The 14,575-nt window shown below is 47.7% G+C and overlaps 1 protein-coding gene across 1 annotated transcript; it reads left to right on the top strand.

The window, feature by feature from the left end:
* Nucleotides 1-1,737: 1,737 nt before the first annotated feature.
* Nucleotides 1,738-2,814, top strand: GJA5 (gap junction protein alpha 5). The gene has a single exon (XM_065885965.1). It carries the CDS (start codon nt 1,738-1,740, stop codon nt 2,812-2,814), a length of 1,077 nt encoding a protein of 358 aa, XP_065742037.1.
* The last annotated feature ends 11,761 nt before the right edge of the window (nt 2,815-14,575 follow it).

The following is a 14,575-nucleotide window of genomic DNA, read 5'->3' as shown; positions in this document are numbered from 1 at the left end:
CAGAAGCCTCAGGGCACTGGTTGGCATTTCTGAGATTCTCTGGGAAGCTTCAGGCATCTTGACTCACACAAACTGTCCACAGGCAGGAAGTCGTGGGGGTGAAGAGGACTTCAAGCGAGGCTCTATTTACTGGGGGATGGTAAAACATTTTCTAGAGCACTCCTTCCACATCAGACTCTCCCCACACCTCACAGACCAGAACTAACTTCAGTGGAGGCTGAGAAAGTGATAGCTGGCCTTCTCACCCTGCTTATGGGACACAGCAAGGAACAGGGGAACACCGGGTAGAAAACACCAGTGCCTGCCACGCCCTCCTTCATTCACTCAACTAAGATTTACTAAGTACCCACTCTGGGCCGGGTGATGATGGTACAGAGGACAAGAGAATTCCTGTTCTCAAGGAGCTCCTACTGGAAGAACACAGACAGGCAGAGGATCAAAAAACAAGATGGCAAGTGCTAGGAGAGGACTGAGTGTCCCCAGGGCCACCACAGAGCTGAAGATGCTCAGCTTGAGGAAGCAGGGAGCGCTGGGAAAGCAATGACTGGGTTAAGTTTTGAAGGGTAAATAGGATTCAGCTAGAGGTGAGGGAGCATGTAGGAGGTGGCTGAGCGGAGAGCATTTGGGAACCTTCCAGGACTTGGCATGCTGGACACGACAAAGGCAACTGAAGGGGATAGGCAGAAAATGAGGCTGAAGAAGCATGCCAGGACCTGATGAGGGAAGGTTCTGTGTGGGACTTAAAGGTTTGGGGCGTTTATTCTGGATGTGTGGGTGAGCAGGTCTGTGTGTGGGAACCTTCTGTCTGCAGAAAGACAAGCTGAGCTGTACGGCTGGAATGGCTGCACTGCAGTGAAGTGTAGATCAGCACTGCCAGCTGCTAACCAGCTGGGGGAACCTGTGAAACCTTTGAATGTTCTTGTTTCCCACCTCCTGATAGAGTTGGCCCATGCTGGATGGCTCTGATCGTTATTGAAATAGAAATAGAAACAGAAAATGCTTCCTAAGGGGCCAAATTTGCCTCTCCCACCCTCACCTTTTTCTCTTCCACCTAGTTCTGGCCACTGGAGTCAGAAAAAAAAAAAAAAAATATATATATATATATATATTTTCCACCTGACAGCAGCTCAAACATATGGAACACGTGAATTATGATTTTCAGCATATCACATACCTCATCTCATTTAACCCTCCAAGTCCTCTGGTGTAGCTATTCCCATTTTACAGACAAGGAAACAGACTCAGTGAGGTAAATGTCCAGAGTCACATTTGCAGGCTCCTGTCCTGTGCTCTTTCCACTACTCCAGTGTTTGTCGGGTGAGGTCCTTTCACTGCCTACATCAAAATAACCTAGGCTGCTTGCTGCAAGTCCAGATTCCTGGGGGCCATCCCAGACCTCCTGGAGTAGAACCTCTGGAGATAACAGCACAGAACCCACATTATGACACACATCTCAGGTGATTTCTAGATCCACTAAAGCGTGGGAATCATGCTCTAATCTTGCTATCATGACTACTCTGTCTTCTCTTTCATTTTTGCTGCGGGTGGGGGAGGAGGAAGAGAGCTCTTTAGGTGAATCTGACTTCTAAGTTGCGCTCTCTTAAGGGACGCATTGGTATGGGTCAGTGGAATCACAGAGCATGATTGGACCTTCCAGATGTTTGCAGAAAGCATCCCTCTGTTTTTCTCTCTGTCCTATTTGCAGGAGTCTTGGCATCTGTCTTCTGCTGAGCCAAGATGGGTGACTGGAGCTTCCTGGGAGAGTTCCTGGAGGAAGCACACAAGCATTCCACGGTGATCGGTAAGGTCTGGCTCACCGTCCTCTTCATATTCCGCATGCTGGTGCTGGGCACGGCTGCCGAGTCCTCCTGGGGGGATGAGCAGGCTGATTTCCAGTGTGATACGATTCAGCCTGGTTGCGAGAACGTCTGCTATGACCAAGCCTTCCCCATCTCGCACATTCGCTATTGGGTGCTGCAGGTCATCTTCGTCTCCACACCCTCTCTAGTGTACTTGGGCCACGCCGTGCACACGGTGCGCATGCAGGAGAAGCGGAAGCTACGGGAGGGCGAGAGGGCCAAAGAGGTTCGGGGCGCTGCCTCTTACGAGTACCCAGTGGCCGAGAAGACAGAGCTGTCCTGCTGGGAAGAAGCGAATGGAAAGATTCCGCTCCGGGGCAGTCTGCTCAACACTTACGTCTGCAGTATCCTGATCCGCACCACCGTGGAGGTGGCCTTCATCGTGGGCCAGTACCTCCTCTATGGCATCTTCCTGGACACCCTGCACGTCTGCCGCAGGAGTCCCTGTCCCCATCCTGTCAACTGTTATGTGTCCCGGCCCACGGAGAAGAATGTCTTCATTGTCTTTATGCTGGCTGTGGCCGGACTGTCCCTTTTCCTCAGCCTTGCTGAACTCTACCACCTGGGCTGGAAAAAGATCAGACAGCGATTTGTCAAGTCACAGCAGCGCATGGATGAGTGCCAGCTTCCTGGTCCCTCTGCCCGCATAGTCAAGAGCTGCACACCACCCCCTGACTTCAGTCAGTGCCTGGAGAATGGCCCTGGGGGGAAATTCTTCAATCCATTCAGTAACAAGATGGCCTCGCAGCAGAACACAGATAACCTGGCCACTGAGCAAGTGCGAGGCCAGGAGCAGATTCCTGGAGAGGGTTTCATTCATATCCGTTATGCCCAGAAGCCTGAGGTACCCAATGAAGGCTCCCCAGGTCACCGCCTCCCCCATGGCTACCAGGGTGACAAGCGCCGTCTCAGCAAGGCCAGCAGCAAGGCCAGGTCAGATGACCTATCAGTGTGACCCACCGGTGTGGCGGAACCAGGACCGGGTGGGAACAAAGGAGGCTCAGAGAGGGAAGGTGTGTCCCTTCTGACCCCATCTCTCTCATTCTCATCACTGCTCTACTCAGTTTGGGCCCTGGATCTCAATGGCATTGCTCATTTTTTCCAGAAGCTATGACCAGGTCTTTGTGGGTGCAGTAAGAGACATGGCTACCTACCCAGGCTCCTTCACCCTCCACTCAGAATCCTCAGTGAAGCCTTTCATATTACTCAGTGAATGGGATAGAGGAAGGGACGGGGACCATGGCAAATCTGACCTGGGCGGGACAGCCAGGGGGATAGGATGACTCTCTACATACCAGCCACACACCAGATGGATCCTCTAAGCCCCTCTGGCGTCGTTGACCCGATCACCCTTCCTCCTGCAAGGAAGAGCCCAAAGTTCCCGGCCAGCAATGAGCATGAATCAAGGAACTTGCATTATATGTGCTCTTGAATCTGTTGTCTCCTTGGACCATACCTTGGGGTGGTGGTCAGGTCGCCATGGGATGCCCTTGGCTGCCCCTCCCTCTACCCGGTCTTACTTAAAAAGAGGCCCTTAGAACTTGACCAGCAGCCTCAACTTTACAAGTGCCTTGGTATGTACCTCTGGCAAATGTCTCACCTTGGTGATGTTGCAGCCTTTCCTTCTGCCAGGGTGTACAACGAGCCCGGGGAGGGGGTTTGAAAAGCTCTCCTAGGGAGTCACTGTGCACACTGACTCCACTGGCATTCCTGCCACCACATATCAACCTGCAGCTCTTTTACAGTTCAACCTGATGGTAGAAACCATCCCTTCCAGTCCTCCCTTGGCTGTCCATCCAGTGCTCCCCTAAAAACCTTATTGACCAGAATGCCCAAGAAGCCATCATCCTCTCTCACATTCTGACCAGATCACCAGCCATGGAGGCCAGTGGAATTTCCCCAGGTCTTATTAAAACAAAGAGGGCATTGTGCTTCTCAGATTCCCCTTGGGAAAAAAAATAATTCTGCTGTGAAGATAAAAATGAAAAAGGAGAGAAAATACTGGAAAACTATTTTTCCCTCCTGTTTGCTTCCCTTGCTGACTGCCAACTTAGAGTGCCAAGAGGAGGTGTGATGACAACTATGGAGGCCCCCATATCTCTCTTTCCCTGGAGGATTTAGCAGGGGCATGAAAGCAGAAAGGGAATCTCCAGCTCTCTTGGCAGGACCCTTGTTTAAGAGCACAGAGATGCCTGTGTCTCCCCAGTGATCCTAAAGAGACTGCCAAAAAAGCAGTGGGGACTACAGAAAAGCCCTGCCTTCCCAGGGACTGGCCAGGTTTCTCTCTTCAGTCCATCTGTAATAGGTGGTTGCCATTTTGGATGAAGGTAAAGGATGCTCAGAAGTGGCTGCCGAAACTTATAGGGAGACAGTTACTTTTAAAGATGCATGTGTGTGTTTGTGTGTGTATGTATATGCTGATAAGCTGGGTGAAAGGGAGGGAAGTCCTGAAGTAAGGAAAGCATGCCTTAGAGACACTTGTGTCTTCCTGCCCTTTCCTCCAGATGCCTGGCAGAGGGGCTGAGCCTCACTGTTTTCAGTGTCTTTAACCTGAATAGATAAGCATGAGAGGTTGGGACAGAGGAGGCTGAAGCCTCAGAAGGAGGCTTCAGCCTCTGCCCCACCTGCCCATCTCTGGGCCCCTCTGCTGATACTTGGTTGTTATTGGTGGGTAGAGAGAAGGATGAGGGTAGAGGGGTGGAGGAAACTGACTGGGATGCCATTTAGGGAAGAATGACTGGTCATCCCAGATTCCTGGAGGGGACACCTTTTAATCTATTCTCTGGCACTGGCATTAAGACTCTTTCTCCAAAACAAAGCAAAAAAGACTCTCTTTCCTTCCATCTCTGAAGTGTGTTTGTTTTGTGAAACGAGTGTTCTTGGATTAGAAATTCTGTGAGATCAGTCCTGATGATGGGGCTTTCAGGAAGGAAAAAGGAAATAATATGTGTCGTTTGTCCTAATAAAGTCTGGCCCTACATTTATCTCTCCTTTGTGTCCCTTTCATGGTGTGACTACAAGAGAAGGATGGCAGACTTGGTGGGGGGGGGGAGCACTTGGAGCCAGTCACCAGTCGATCAGTATTGCAAAGAGCTTTGGAATCACACACGCCAGCGTGAAAATCCCAGCTGCTCATTTACAGCTGGACTCCAGCAAGCTACTTAATCTCTGAAGCTTGGTTTTCTCATCTGTAAACTGAACCTAGTAATATCTACCTCATATGTTGTTAAATGAGATACTATTTATAAAGAGTACAGCAGAGTGCCTGGGAAATAATAGTCTGTCATTAAATGGTTATTATTGTTATTATCTTCATTATTTTTGTTGCTATGTTGAATACATAGTATTTGAAAACCTGGGATGTTGAGGGATGGTTGCAGAACTTGCCTTTATGGAGCTCACAGTCTACCTAAGATGATCAACTAAACCACATAGAGGAAACAATTAGAATAGAATGAAATAGGAATTCATTGATTATCAATTCTAGGAACTATAAGGCTCCAGGAAGTGATACATATGAAAATACTACATAGAAGAGGACAGACCTGACCTGAGCCTTAAAGAGTGGCTAAGGTTTTAGAGAAGTGAAGACCTCAAGGATGACACTGTGAAATAGGTCTGGATATCCCCATTTTACAGACATGGAAGCTGAGTTCCAGGAAGTTTCTCTGACAGTGGGCAGCTTCTTACTGGCTTCGTTGGGTGAAATCTCATCTCTTTGGAAGTGTAAAAATGATTCTTGCTCCAAACAAAGGGTCCAGGGACCACTCAGTCCTTCACCAGCAAATGAGTGCCATTTCCTAGAGAAAGAAACAAAGGCTGGGAAAAAAAACAAATGGAAGTATTATCTGAACTACCAAGTGGTCTTGTCTATCAGGGCAGGAAAGCTCTTATAGGGACTTCCCTGGTGGTCCAGTGATTAAGAATCCATTTTGCAATGCAGGGGACTCCAGTTTGATCTCTTGTCAGGGAACTAAGATCCCACTTGCTGCAGGGCAACTAAGCCCACGTGCCGCAACTACTGAGCCCACGTGCCACAACTACTGAGCCCACGTGCCACAAGTAGAGAGAAACCCACACACCACAATGAAGACCCAATGCAGCCAATAAATAAAAAAATTTTTTTTTAAAAAAAGAAAGCTCTTTTTCTTTTTTAAAAAGAAAAAAGAAAGGTCATAGAACACATCTGGTGACACCGGTGTTGAGGTTCAAGGGTGTTCCTAACATCTGGCGTCTATCCAAGGGAAAGGTGCTCCAGCCCAAATGTGCCTGAGCAGTCTAACTGGAAAAAGCATCTGGGATCCATTTTTCTTCCTGGAAAAGAAGTAGAGAATCTCATGGTTTTATAAACATAGCTATTAACATTTGACAGTTTGTGTAACACCGAGACTGCAAAAGCCAAGGGACTTATTTTATAGTGAGTAAGATTTCAACCTCATGTATCTACTCTCATTTTATTTCCTTTCCCTCTCTAAATGTTCACCACTAAAGAGGTAAGCTGAGTACTAATCTAGTGAACACACTTTGGGTTGTAGGCTCCTACAGACCCCTTTCCTTAATTTCCTTCCTCCAGTGCCAGATAAGACCAGAATTTCTACCACTAGTGTTTCATTCCTATGGCTGAAGTGTTTAAGTGGTTAATGCTAATAACACTACTATGAAGAATCATATTATGAATGAGTTTTCAGATTTCTTCTTAATAGCAAATTTTGACAGCAGAGGGAAAAACGAAAGAACAAGGGCACCAGGTACTTGGCAGGTGTCTTGAAGGATTGCTTTCATGATGTAGAAATGAAGAAAACAGCAAGACTGAAGAGGGGAGCCAAAGATAAGCGGCCCACTTCCCAGTCCCCGGTAGATCCTGGAAGCGCCTGCATTTAAGTCCATGATTTGGCCCTTACTGTCCATGTGTTGGACAAACAAATTTACAAATGACAGCTACGTAACTAGAACACGATCGACAGTTTATCCCCGTTGGTCACCTGATGGTCAGCAGAGATGGGTATGGTCTATAGTTTTTTATTGTCATTTCAATTGGAAAAGAGAAAAACTTGCATTCAACAAATATTTATTGAGCACCTACTTTGAAGTGGCACTCTGTCGGGCTTTAGGAATACAATTTTATAGAACAGGTACGGTTCCCTCCTTTTGGAGCTTAGAGCCTAGTGGGGAAGACTCCCTCACACAAGTAAATGAACAAAATAATTACAAATTGTGATAAGTGCCTAGAAGGAAACAGACTGGGGGGCAGGGTAGCTAACAAAGGTGGAGGGAGAGACCTTCTTCAGATAGGATGGGCGGAAAGACCTTTCTGAGGAGGTAATTTGAGGCTGAAATCTGACGGCTGAGAAGAAGCCAGCTACTGACGCGTAGGAGAAGAAGCCAGGTAGGGGAACCCAAATTCCTTCCAGGAAACTGCAGAATCCAGCTGTCCCTGACCTCAATCTGGTCCAACATTTTTGAAAGACATAATTCAAGCAGCACCTAGATAGCACCTAAAACAACACTGTTGGGCACCAACTGTTGCAAAACACACCAAGCCTCAAGGGGCAGAGAAGTCTTTTTGCTCAGAGAAGCAAAAGGAACATATAAAAGGTCTTAATTAAAACAACTAAATATCATATGTTAACATTCTAGAAAGCCCTATTTGATGTTGCAACTATTATTTCCATCAGTATCAATTCTTGTAACATACTTGGGGCCTTCTAAACTAGGCCTGTTTCCTAGAGTCCAGGCTGGTAGGCAGAAGACTGTGTCCAAAGGGGCTCGGAAGGAGCCAGTAAGGCGTGGTCCAGAGGAGCCTTGGCATCAGAGGAGTCAAAACAGCAAAACATCAAGTGCACAGAGAGGGGGAAGTGAGGAGGGAGGGGGAGCACATCCGCAGGGAAGCCAGGCTACGGCAGCCGTGCAAGACGCTGGTCAGGCAGGCCCCGCTGGGGACATCTCTCCACTGGATCTGGGTTTGGAGCTAAACCTCCAGACTCAGAGGAGGCAGTTGACATGGGCAAAGCAGAGCTTCATCCTAGGGGCTGGATTACTAGGCGGACCACCAGGACAGAGTCTTGGACAGAGTACAAGGTGGGTGCCCATTATCAGCATCAGTAAGGTGCTGATAAAGTCATTGCCAGTAATATATATGATTTAATAGATGCCTTCAAAACCTTAAACCACAGGAAGGACCAATTGTGAGACTTCCAGGCACCTCAGCAAGCATGGCGGTGGGCAGGGAGATGATTTTTGGCCTGGAACCTAATATTGCTCTGAAATCACCCCAAGCTAGCATCTACTTCCTTCACCTACACATAAGGCCAGCACAGCCCTGGGGAAGTCATGGCTTGGACACAAGGCTTAAGTCCCCTCTGTCCCTTCAACCTTTTCCATTACCCCCATTCAAGACCCTTGTGTGAAAGGGCACCCATACTTGCTAACAAGGGCTTCCTCAGAGAGAAACTGAGAGCTATGTGTGAACCCATTCAGGAGAGCGCATTGCCCTGGGCACTGCAGCCTGGCCACTGCTAAATCCCCTTAGGTGGCAGCTGCTGTTCCAACAGGGGATGTTCAGGGCAGGGTGGAATTGCTTTATGCCTTCCTGGGACTCTTCTTCAAATGAGCTGGAATATAAATTGGAGGGGTTTAAGCTTATAAATGTTTGAGGTAAAATTATGCATTCAAAAACCAATGTAAAGGGCTTCCCTGGTGGCGCAGTGGTTGAGAGTCCGCCTGCCGATGCAGGGGACACGGGTTCGTGCCCCGGTCGGGAAGATCCCACATGCCGCGGAGCGGCTGGGCCCGTGAGCCATGGCCGCTGAGCCTGCGCGTCCGGAGCCTGTCCTCCGCAACGGGAGAGGCCACAACAGTGAGAGGCCCGCGTAACGCATAAAAAAAAAAAAAAAAAAAAAAAACCAATGTAAAAAAATGTGTGGGGCGTGACTTGCTAGAGAAAAGTCCATTTTAAAAACCCTCATATTTTGATAATAATTATGAAGCACACTTGTAGTTGTTAAGTGCTAACTCTTTTCTAGGTTCCGTGCTGAGATTTCATGAATTACCATTTCATCCTTACAATAATCCTACAAGGTCAGCTGACCCCACTTTACAGATAAGGAAAAAGAGTCAGTAACCTGCACAGCTAGTAGGCGGTAGAGCTGGGTTCCAAACACTCATCTCTCAGTCTACAATGTGCTTCACTTAAGTGCTTGTCATATATTCTTCAGTAAAAAGGCGAGATACACAACTGTATGTACACCATGATTACAATGAGTAAAACAGGTATTTATAAGAACAAAGACCTGAAAGGAACAAACAAAAACGAAAGCAGTTTTGCCAGTATGGTGGATCTGTGGGGGTGCTTTAATTCTCCTTATTTTCTAAACTATTTTCATATTATCATTAAATTATATTTATATTCAACCTTTGGTCTAAATTTGGTGTTCCCCTGGGGCGGCTGCCAGGAGCTGCCTCTCTTCGTTTCCGCAGTTCTCATGCCTGGGAACATTTTTCTTTCTTTGGGCTCTGACTGCCACCCTTAAATGGAATAAGATTAAGCAGGAGGCACCCACCCCAGGGTCTGGGCTACCGACTGTGTGACAGTGGATGGTCTGCCCCCGGAAATAGCTGAGCATCAGAGGGAGGGTGGAAGGCACCATGCGCACCCATGAGCTCCTGCACACCCTCAGTGTGGTGGGTGTAGACAGTGCCCGCTCCACGTCAGGTCAGGGCCATGGACCATGCACTGTTTGGGTGGTTTAGAAGGATATCAGCGGGACAGAAGCCTGCCCTCAGATGCTCAGACCTAGTAGGAGAGGAGAATGATGCCAAAGCCCAGGGGACAAGCTCAGAATGGTAAGCACGAGAAAAGCAGCAGTGTGGTTCTCAGAGCAGGGAGGGGACCTCGGGAGAGGGAAAGCTCAGGGAAAGCTTCACAGAGTAGGTGCCACTTGAACTGGGCTGTGAAAAATGAATAAGGTTTTATTGGGCTGGCCAAAAATTTCGTTCGGGTTTTTCTGTAACAGTGTATGGAAAAACCCGAACGAACATTTTGGCCAGCCCAATATTACATAGAGAAAGAAGACTTTGTAGTGAGAAGAAATAGCGTGGTATGTTCCAGGAGCTGGGAGGGGCTGGGAGGGGAACACTGGGGGAGATGAGGGCAAGAGGTGGGAGGATTCTTGAAAGTGTGCCTTTCACCTTGTAGGTGGTAAGGAGCTATTGAGTTTCTTCGGGCATCTGGGGAGTGGGGTGATCAGTTCCTGAGGTCGCCTAAGGCAGCAAGACACTGCAGAGGGAAGACCCTGGAGGCTGATCATCCATGAGGTTCCCTTTAATCTGGGGATGAAGTGAGGGGATACAGACAGAGCCTCAACCATTGGGACTTGGTGACTGGTGAGGAATGGGGTGGGGATCGTGGTAGGAGAAGGAAGCCAGAGAAAACTAAGAGGTTTCAGGTCTCTGTGAACATTTATTCATTTATTAAACAAAATTCACTCTAGGAAAGGGTAATGGGTATATTAGACCACTTTTATGTATCACTTCAGATCCTCTCAGTCTTACCTGCCTCTTATTCCAGCTGCCTGCGGGCATGGACCAGCTGCACACAGAAGCATCTGACCTCCCTCCAGGGTGCCCCTATTGACACAGTAGTAGAGATCTGCTAGGCACCTATGCCGGCGCATGGACACCCAGAAGTAGGGGGTAATCAGTGCAACACAGGGCAAACCTCTGAACAGGGGGAAACAGCAGCCCTTCCTCTACCCCTGCTACCACTACCCTGGTGGTTCCAAGGCCTGGTTATTAGGGCTTCTCCAGGGTGTAGCCCTTTGGATTGAGTACCCCACTTAGCAGTGCCCAATAACATATCTTCCTATGGGCTCCGCCTCCTTCCCTGCCTCTCTCTCCTTGCTCCTGAACGGTACACCGTGATGAAGTGTAAACACATCAGTTCTGCCTCAGGCTCTGCTCCCTGGGGAATCCAGACTGAACCAATAATTCCATTTTGAAATCTAGTGGTTTTCACTCTACTCAGAATTGTAGCACATTCAGACCAAGCCTGGAGCATCAAGGTTGGTAGCGATACTTCACTCCTAGAACAAGTATCGGTATATAGGTCACAAATCCTGACATTTGATAGAATTCTGAAGTCCAGCATCTATAGGGATTCTCATAGTTTCCTGTGTGTTAGTCTTGTCCACCTGGATAGATCTTTACCTCCAAGACTCTGTACCTCACAGCATTTAGGACAATGTTGGGCAGGCAGAAGATGCTAGAAAACATCTGCCAAGTTGAACTGCACTTGTTCTCTTTTATTTCCCTGAATTCCACATAGTCTTCAGCCGCCTCACTTAATCTACAAACTAGTTTCCAAAAGGGTATGTCCTTCTCTTCGTACTGCTAGCGCATGGTGAAATGGCACCGATGGAAACTTCCATTGCGTCAAAGTGTGACGTGACTGCGCTCCAACAGACACTGTGTGATTATACAGTGGTTTATCCAAAGAGCTCCCCTCCCCGTGCATCTGGAGCTTCTGCCTGGGAAATATCCAAGCTGGTTGCGGCTATCGCGCCCCTGCGTCCCTCTTTCCAGGACATCCCCCCTCCCGCCCGCCACTGACACACCATGACAGCGCCCCAGTTTTGTTCGAATTTTCAGTGGGAAAGGAAGTTAAAAGTGTAGAAAGAAATTATTCTCCCCTCCTCAGTTAACCAAGGACTTCATTGCCACTAATTTTTCTCTCTTCTTCCCCATCCCTTAAATGGTCTCAAGATTTGGGGAAAATAAAAAATTACTACACACACACACACACGCACAACGGGGCCTCTATCTTAACATTTATAGCAGCCTTTAACCCAAAGGGCCTTCTGGGAGAGGCAGGCAGCCAAAGTGATGCTGGCCTTTCTCTGGGCCTCCCGTGTCAAGCTCAGGCAGGAGACCGTGAGCATGGAGGTGTTGAGTTTGGACCGTCAGGGCACTTCAGCTGGTAGAGAGTGAAAGGCGCCCTCTGATAGCTGGGGCTGGGGGCTGTCAGGGCGTGGAGAGAGCTGCTCAGGTGGCAGCTAAGCTTTCAAAGGAAAACACCTCTGGCTTTTCAAACGCACACTCTTTCTGCTTCCTTTTCCTGGCACCCACTTAGACCCTGCCATTCCAAGTCCCCTGCTCACTCCTTCCAACACCTTCTGTCCACCCTGCTGACTTTCCCTTCCCACCCAGCAGAGCACTGGGTCATGGGCAGATGGATTCATGTGCATATGACTCGTCTTCCGACTAAACCCCAGGACGTCAGAGTACATCTGACATTTCTTTTCTGTTGCCCACTGTCCCTAGCACAAGAATCATAGGATTTTTAAATAGGGAGAGGCCTCTAGCAATCAAACTTAACTCTTATTTTCCAGGAAACTGAGTCCTGGAGAATCAAGGGTTCTAGAACCTCACTGCTGAGCTGCCATTCAGCCCAACCGCCTGATTGCTGCTGTGACCTTCTCTCCACTGCCTGCCAGTGGTCGTCCAGCTTCTCCTGGGCACTTCCATTGGCAAAGCCTGCAAATGGTTAGGTTTAACTGGCCTGGCTTCCCAGACCCGGGGTCAGAGCCCAGATTTCTACTTACATAACCTCTTTGAGCTCTATGAAATAGTATAATAGTATTTAACTCATAAGATTGCTGTGAAGAATAAATTAAGCAAATAATACCTAGTATCAAATGATTACTTAATAAATGTAAGTTATCATTATGCCATTTTCTAAGACGGCCCAGCCTGTCTTCAGATGGATCTGTTAGAAATTTAGTTTTCTTTTAGTTAAAGTCTTTCTCATGTAGTTTCCATCTTGTGTGAGTTGCCCAAAGTCACCCAGTGAGTTAGTGGCAGAACTGGGACCAGAACCCAGATCCCTTCAAAGGCCAGGCTCTCTCTGGAGCACCTGCTGCATAAATGAAAAAGAAAACAATCTGCCATAATAAAACACTGTTATCATTATTCCCTTTTTTTTTTTTTTTTTTTTTTTGCAATATGCGGGCCTCTTACTGTGGTGGGCTCTCCCATTGCAGAGCACAGGCTCTGGACGCGCAGGCTCAGTGGCCATGGCTCACAGGCCCAGCCGCTCCGCGGCATGTGGGATCCTCCCAGACTGGGGCACGATCCCATGTCCCCTGCATCGGCAGGCGGACTCTCAACAACTGAGCCACCAGGGAAGCCCCATTATTCCCATTTTAAAAGGTGAGATAACAGAGTGATTTTTGACTAGCCTCAGAGCTAGTTAGGGACAGAACCGGTAACAATCGTCTTCTCTCTAGTCTGGTGCTCTGTCCCACTACACATGCAGCTTTAATGAGGCTCTCTCTCCCCCTACCATCTTAGCAGATCAGACAGGATGGCATTTGTAGATGTAGATATATAGCAGCCTGTCCTGAGATCACACCCATCTCCCTGCACACCCTTTCTCAGGCTGGTGAGTTGGTTAAAGAACAGGAATAGTTCTGGCCTGCAAGTATGTTGGAGAGACAAGATTAGCCCTTCAGTTCTACAGGTGGTCTTGCATCAAAACCATAAATAATATCCTGCTTACAGCTCTATTTAAGGGTTGGCCCTAAAGGACTGTAGGAGAGAAATCCTTCCACTGTGCAGAGCTTTGACTGGTTCCTTTCACGGTGCACCTTGTCTAGAAGGGGAAATGACCTGACATCTGGATCGAAGCCAATTCTAATGACTGATGATTTGGAAAGATAGGGAATTTGAAGGGATAAGACCAAAGGATGTATGACAAAGAGTTCTGGGAAAGAGGTATATGAATGGACCAGTCATAATGAGCCCAGGATGTGAAAATAGGTTTGTTCCATGAGAATGTTCTCCCAAAGGTGTCCATAGTGCAGGAGGCTCTCAAACAGTGTACAAGATATCCTGCCCTATGAATGTTAGTCAGCCTCTTTCCCAGTCACCTCAGTATCTGCTCAGTGAGGTTATGAACCTCAGCATGGTGGCAGGGTTAAGCTTATAGAAAGTCTACAACACGCAATAGGCTTCATCTAGGCTGACCTGGCCACAATCACTGCTGAGTATCTAACTTCCCAGAAGCACTGACTAACCTTGAACCCTCAATATGGTACCACGACCTAGAGGTGCCTGTCTACCACTTGCCTGGAAGGCTGACTACATTAAATCCTTTTATCATGAAGGGGGCAGAAATTTGCTTCTCATTGGAATAGATATTTATGCTTTTGCCATCTCTGCCCACCATGCTTCTGTCAGGAATATCACTTGTAGGCTTAATGAATGCTTGATTCAGTGTTGTGGAATTTTACATGAAGTTGTTTCTAGCATTATGGTAATGCTAGTTTCTGTAACAAAAAAAAAAATAGTGGTTTAACACAAATAAATATCTCTTTCTTGATCATGTAATTGTCCAATGTACATGTTTCATCTTAGGGGGTTGCAGAATTCCTTCATGTAGTGTTCAGGAGCTATCTCGTGGCTCCACTCTTCCCTAGAAACTCAGAGTTCTTAACGTTCACGTGGCAGACAGGAGAAGAAAATATGGATTTCCGCCGTCAGCTCTTAAAAGTCTCAGCCTGGAAATGACATCATTACTACTCATATTCCATTGGTGATAGCTAGTTACATGGATACAAGGGATGCTGGGAAATGTAGTCTACCCCAGTGTCAATTCCATACTATATGAATACTGGGTGGACAGCTAGCCATCTAGGTCTAATGTTATCAGTCTGAAGGCA

Source organism: Phocoena phocoena, chromosome 1, assembly GCF_963924675.1.
Source record: "Phocoena phocoena chromosome 1, mPhoPho1.1, whole genome shotgun sequence".
NCBI classification, from domain to species: domain Eukaryota; kingdom Metazoa; phylum Chordata; class Mammalia; order Artiodactyla; family Phocoenidae; genus Phocoena; species Phocoena phocoena.
The sequence above is the reverse complement of the archived record's forward strand: the minus strand, read 5'-3'. Positions and strand labels throughout refer to the sequence as shown.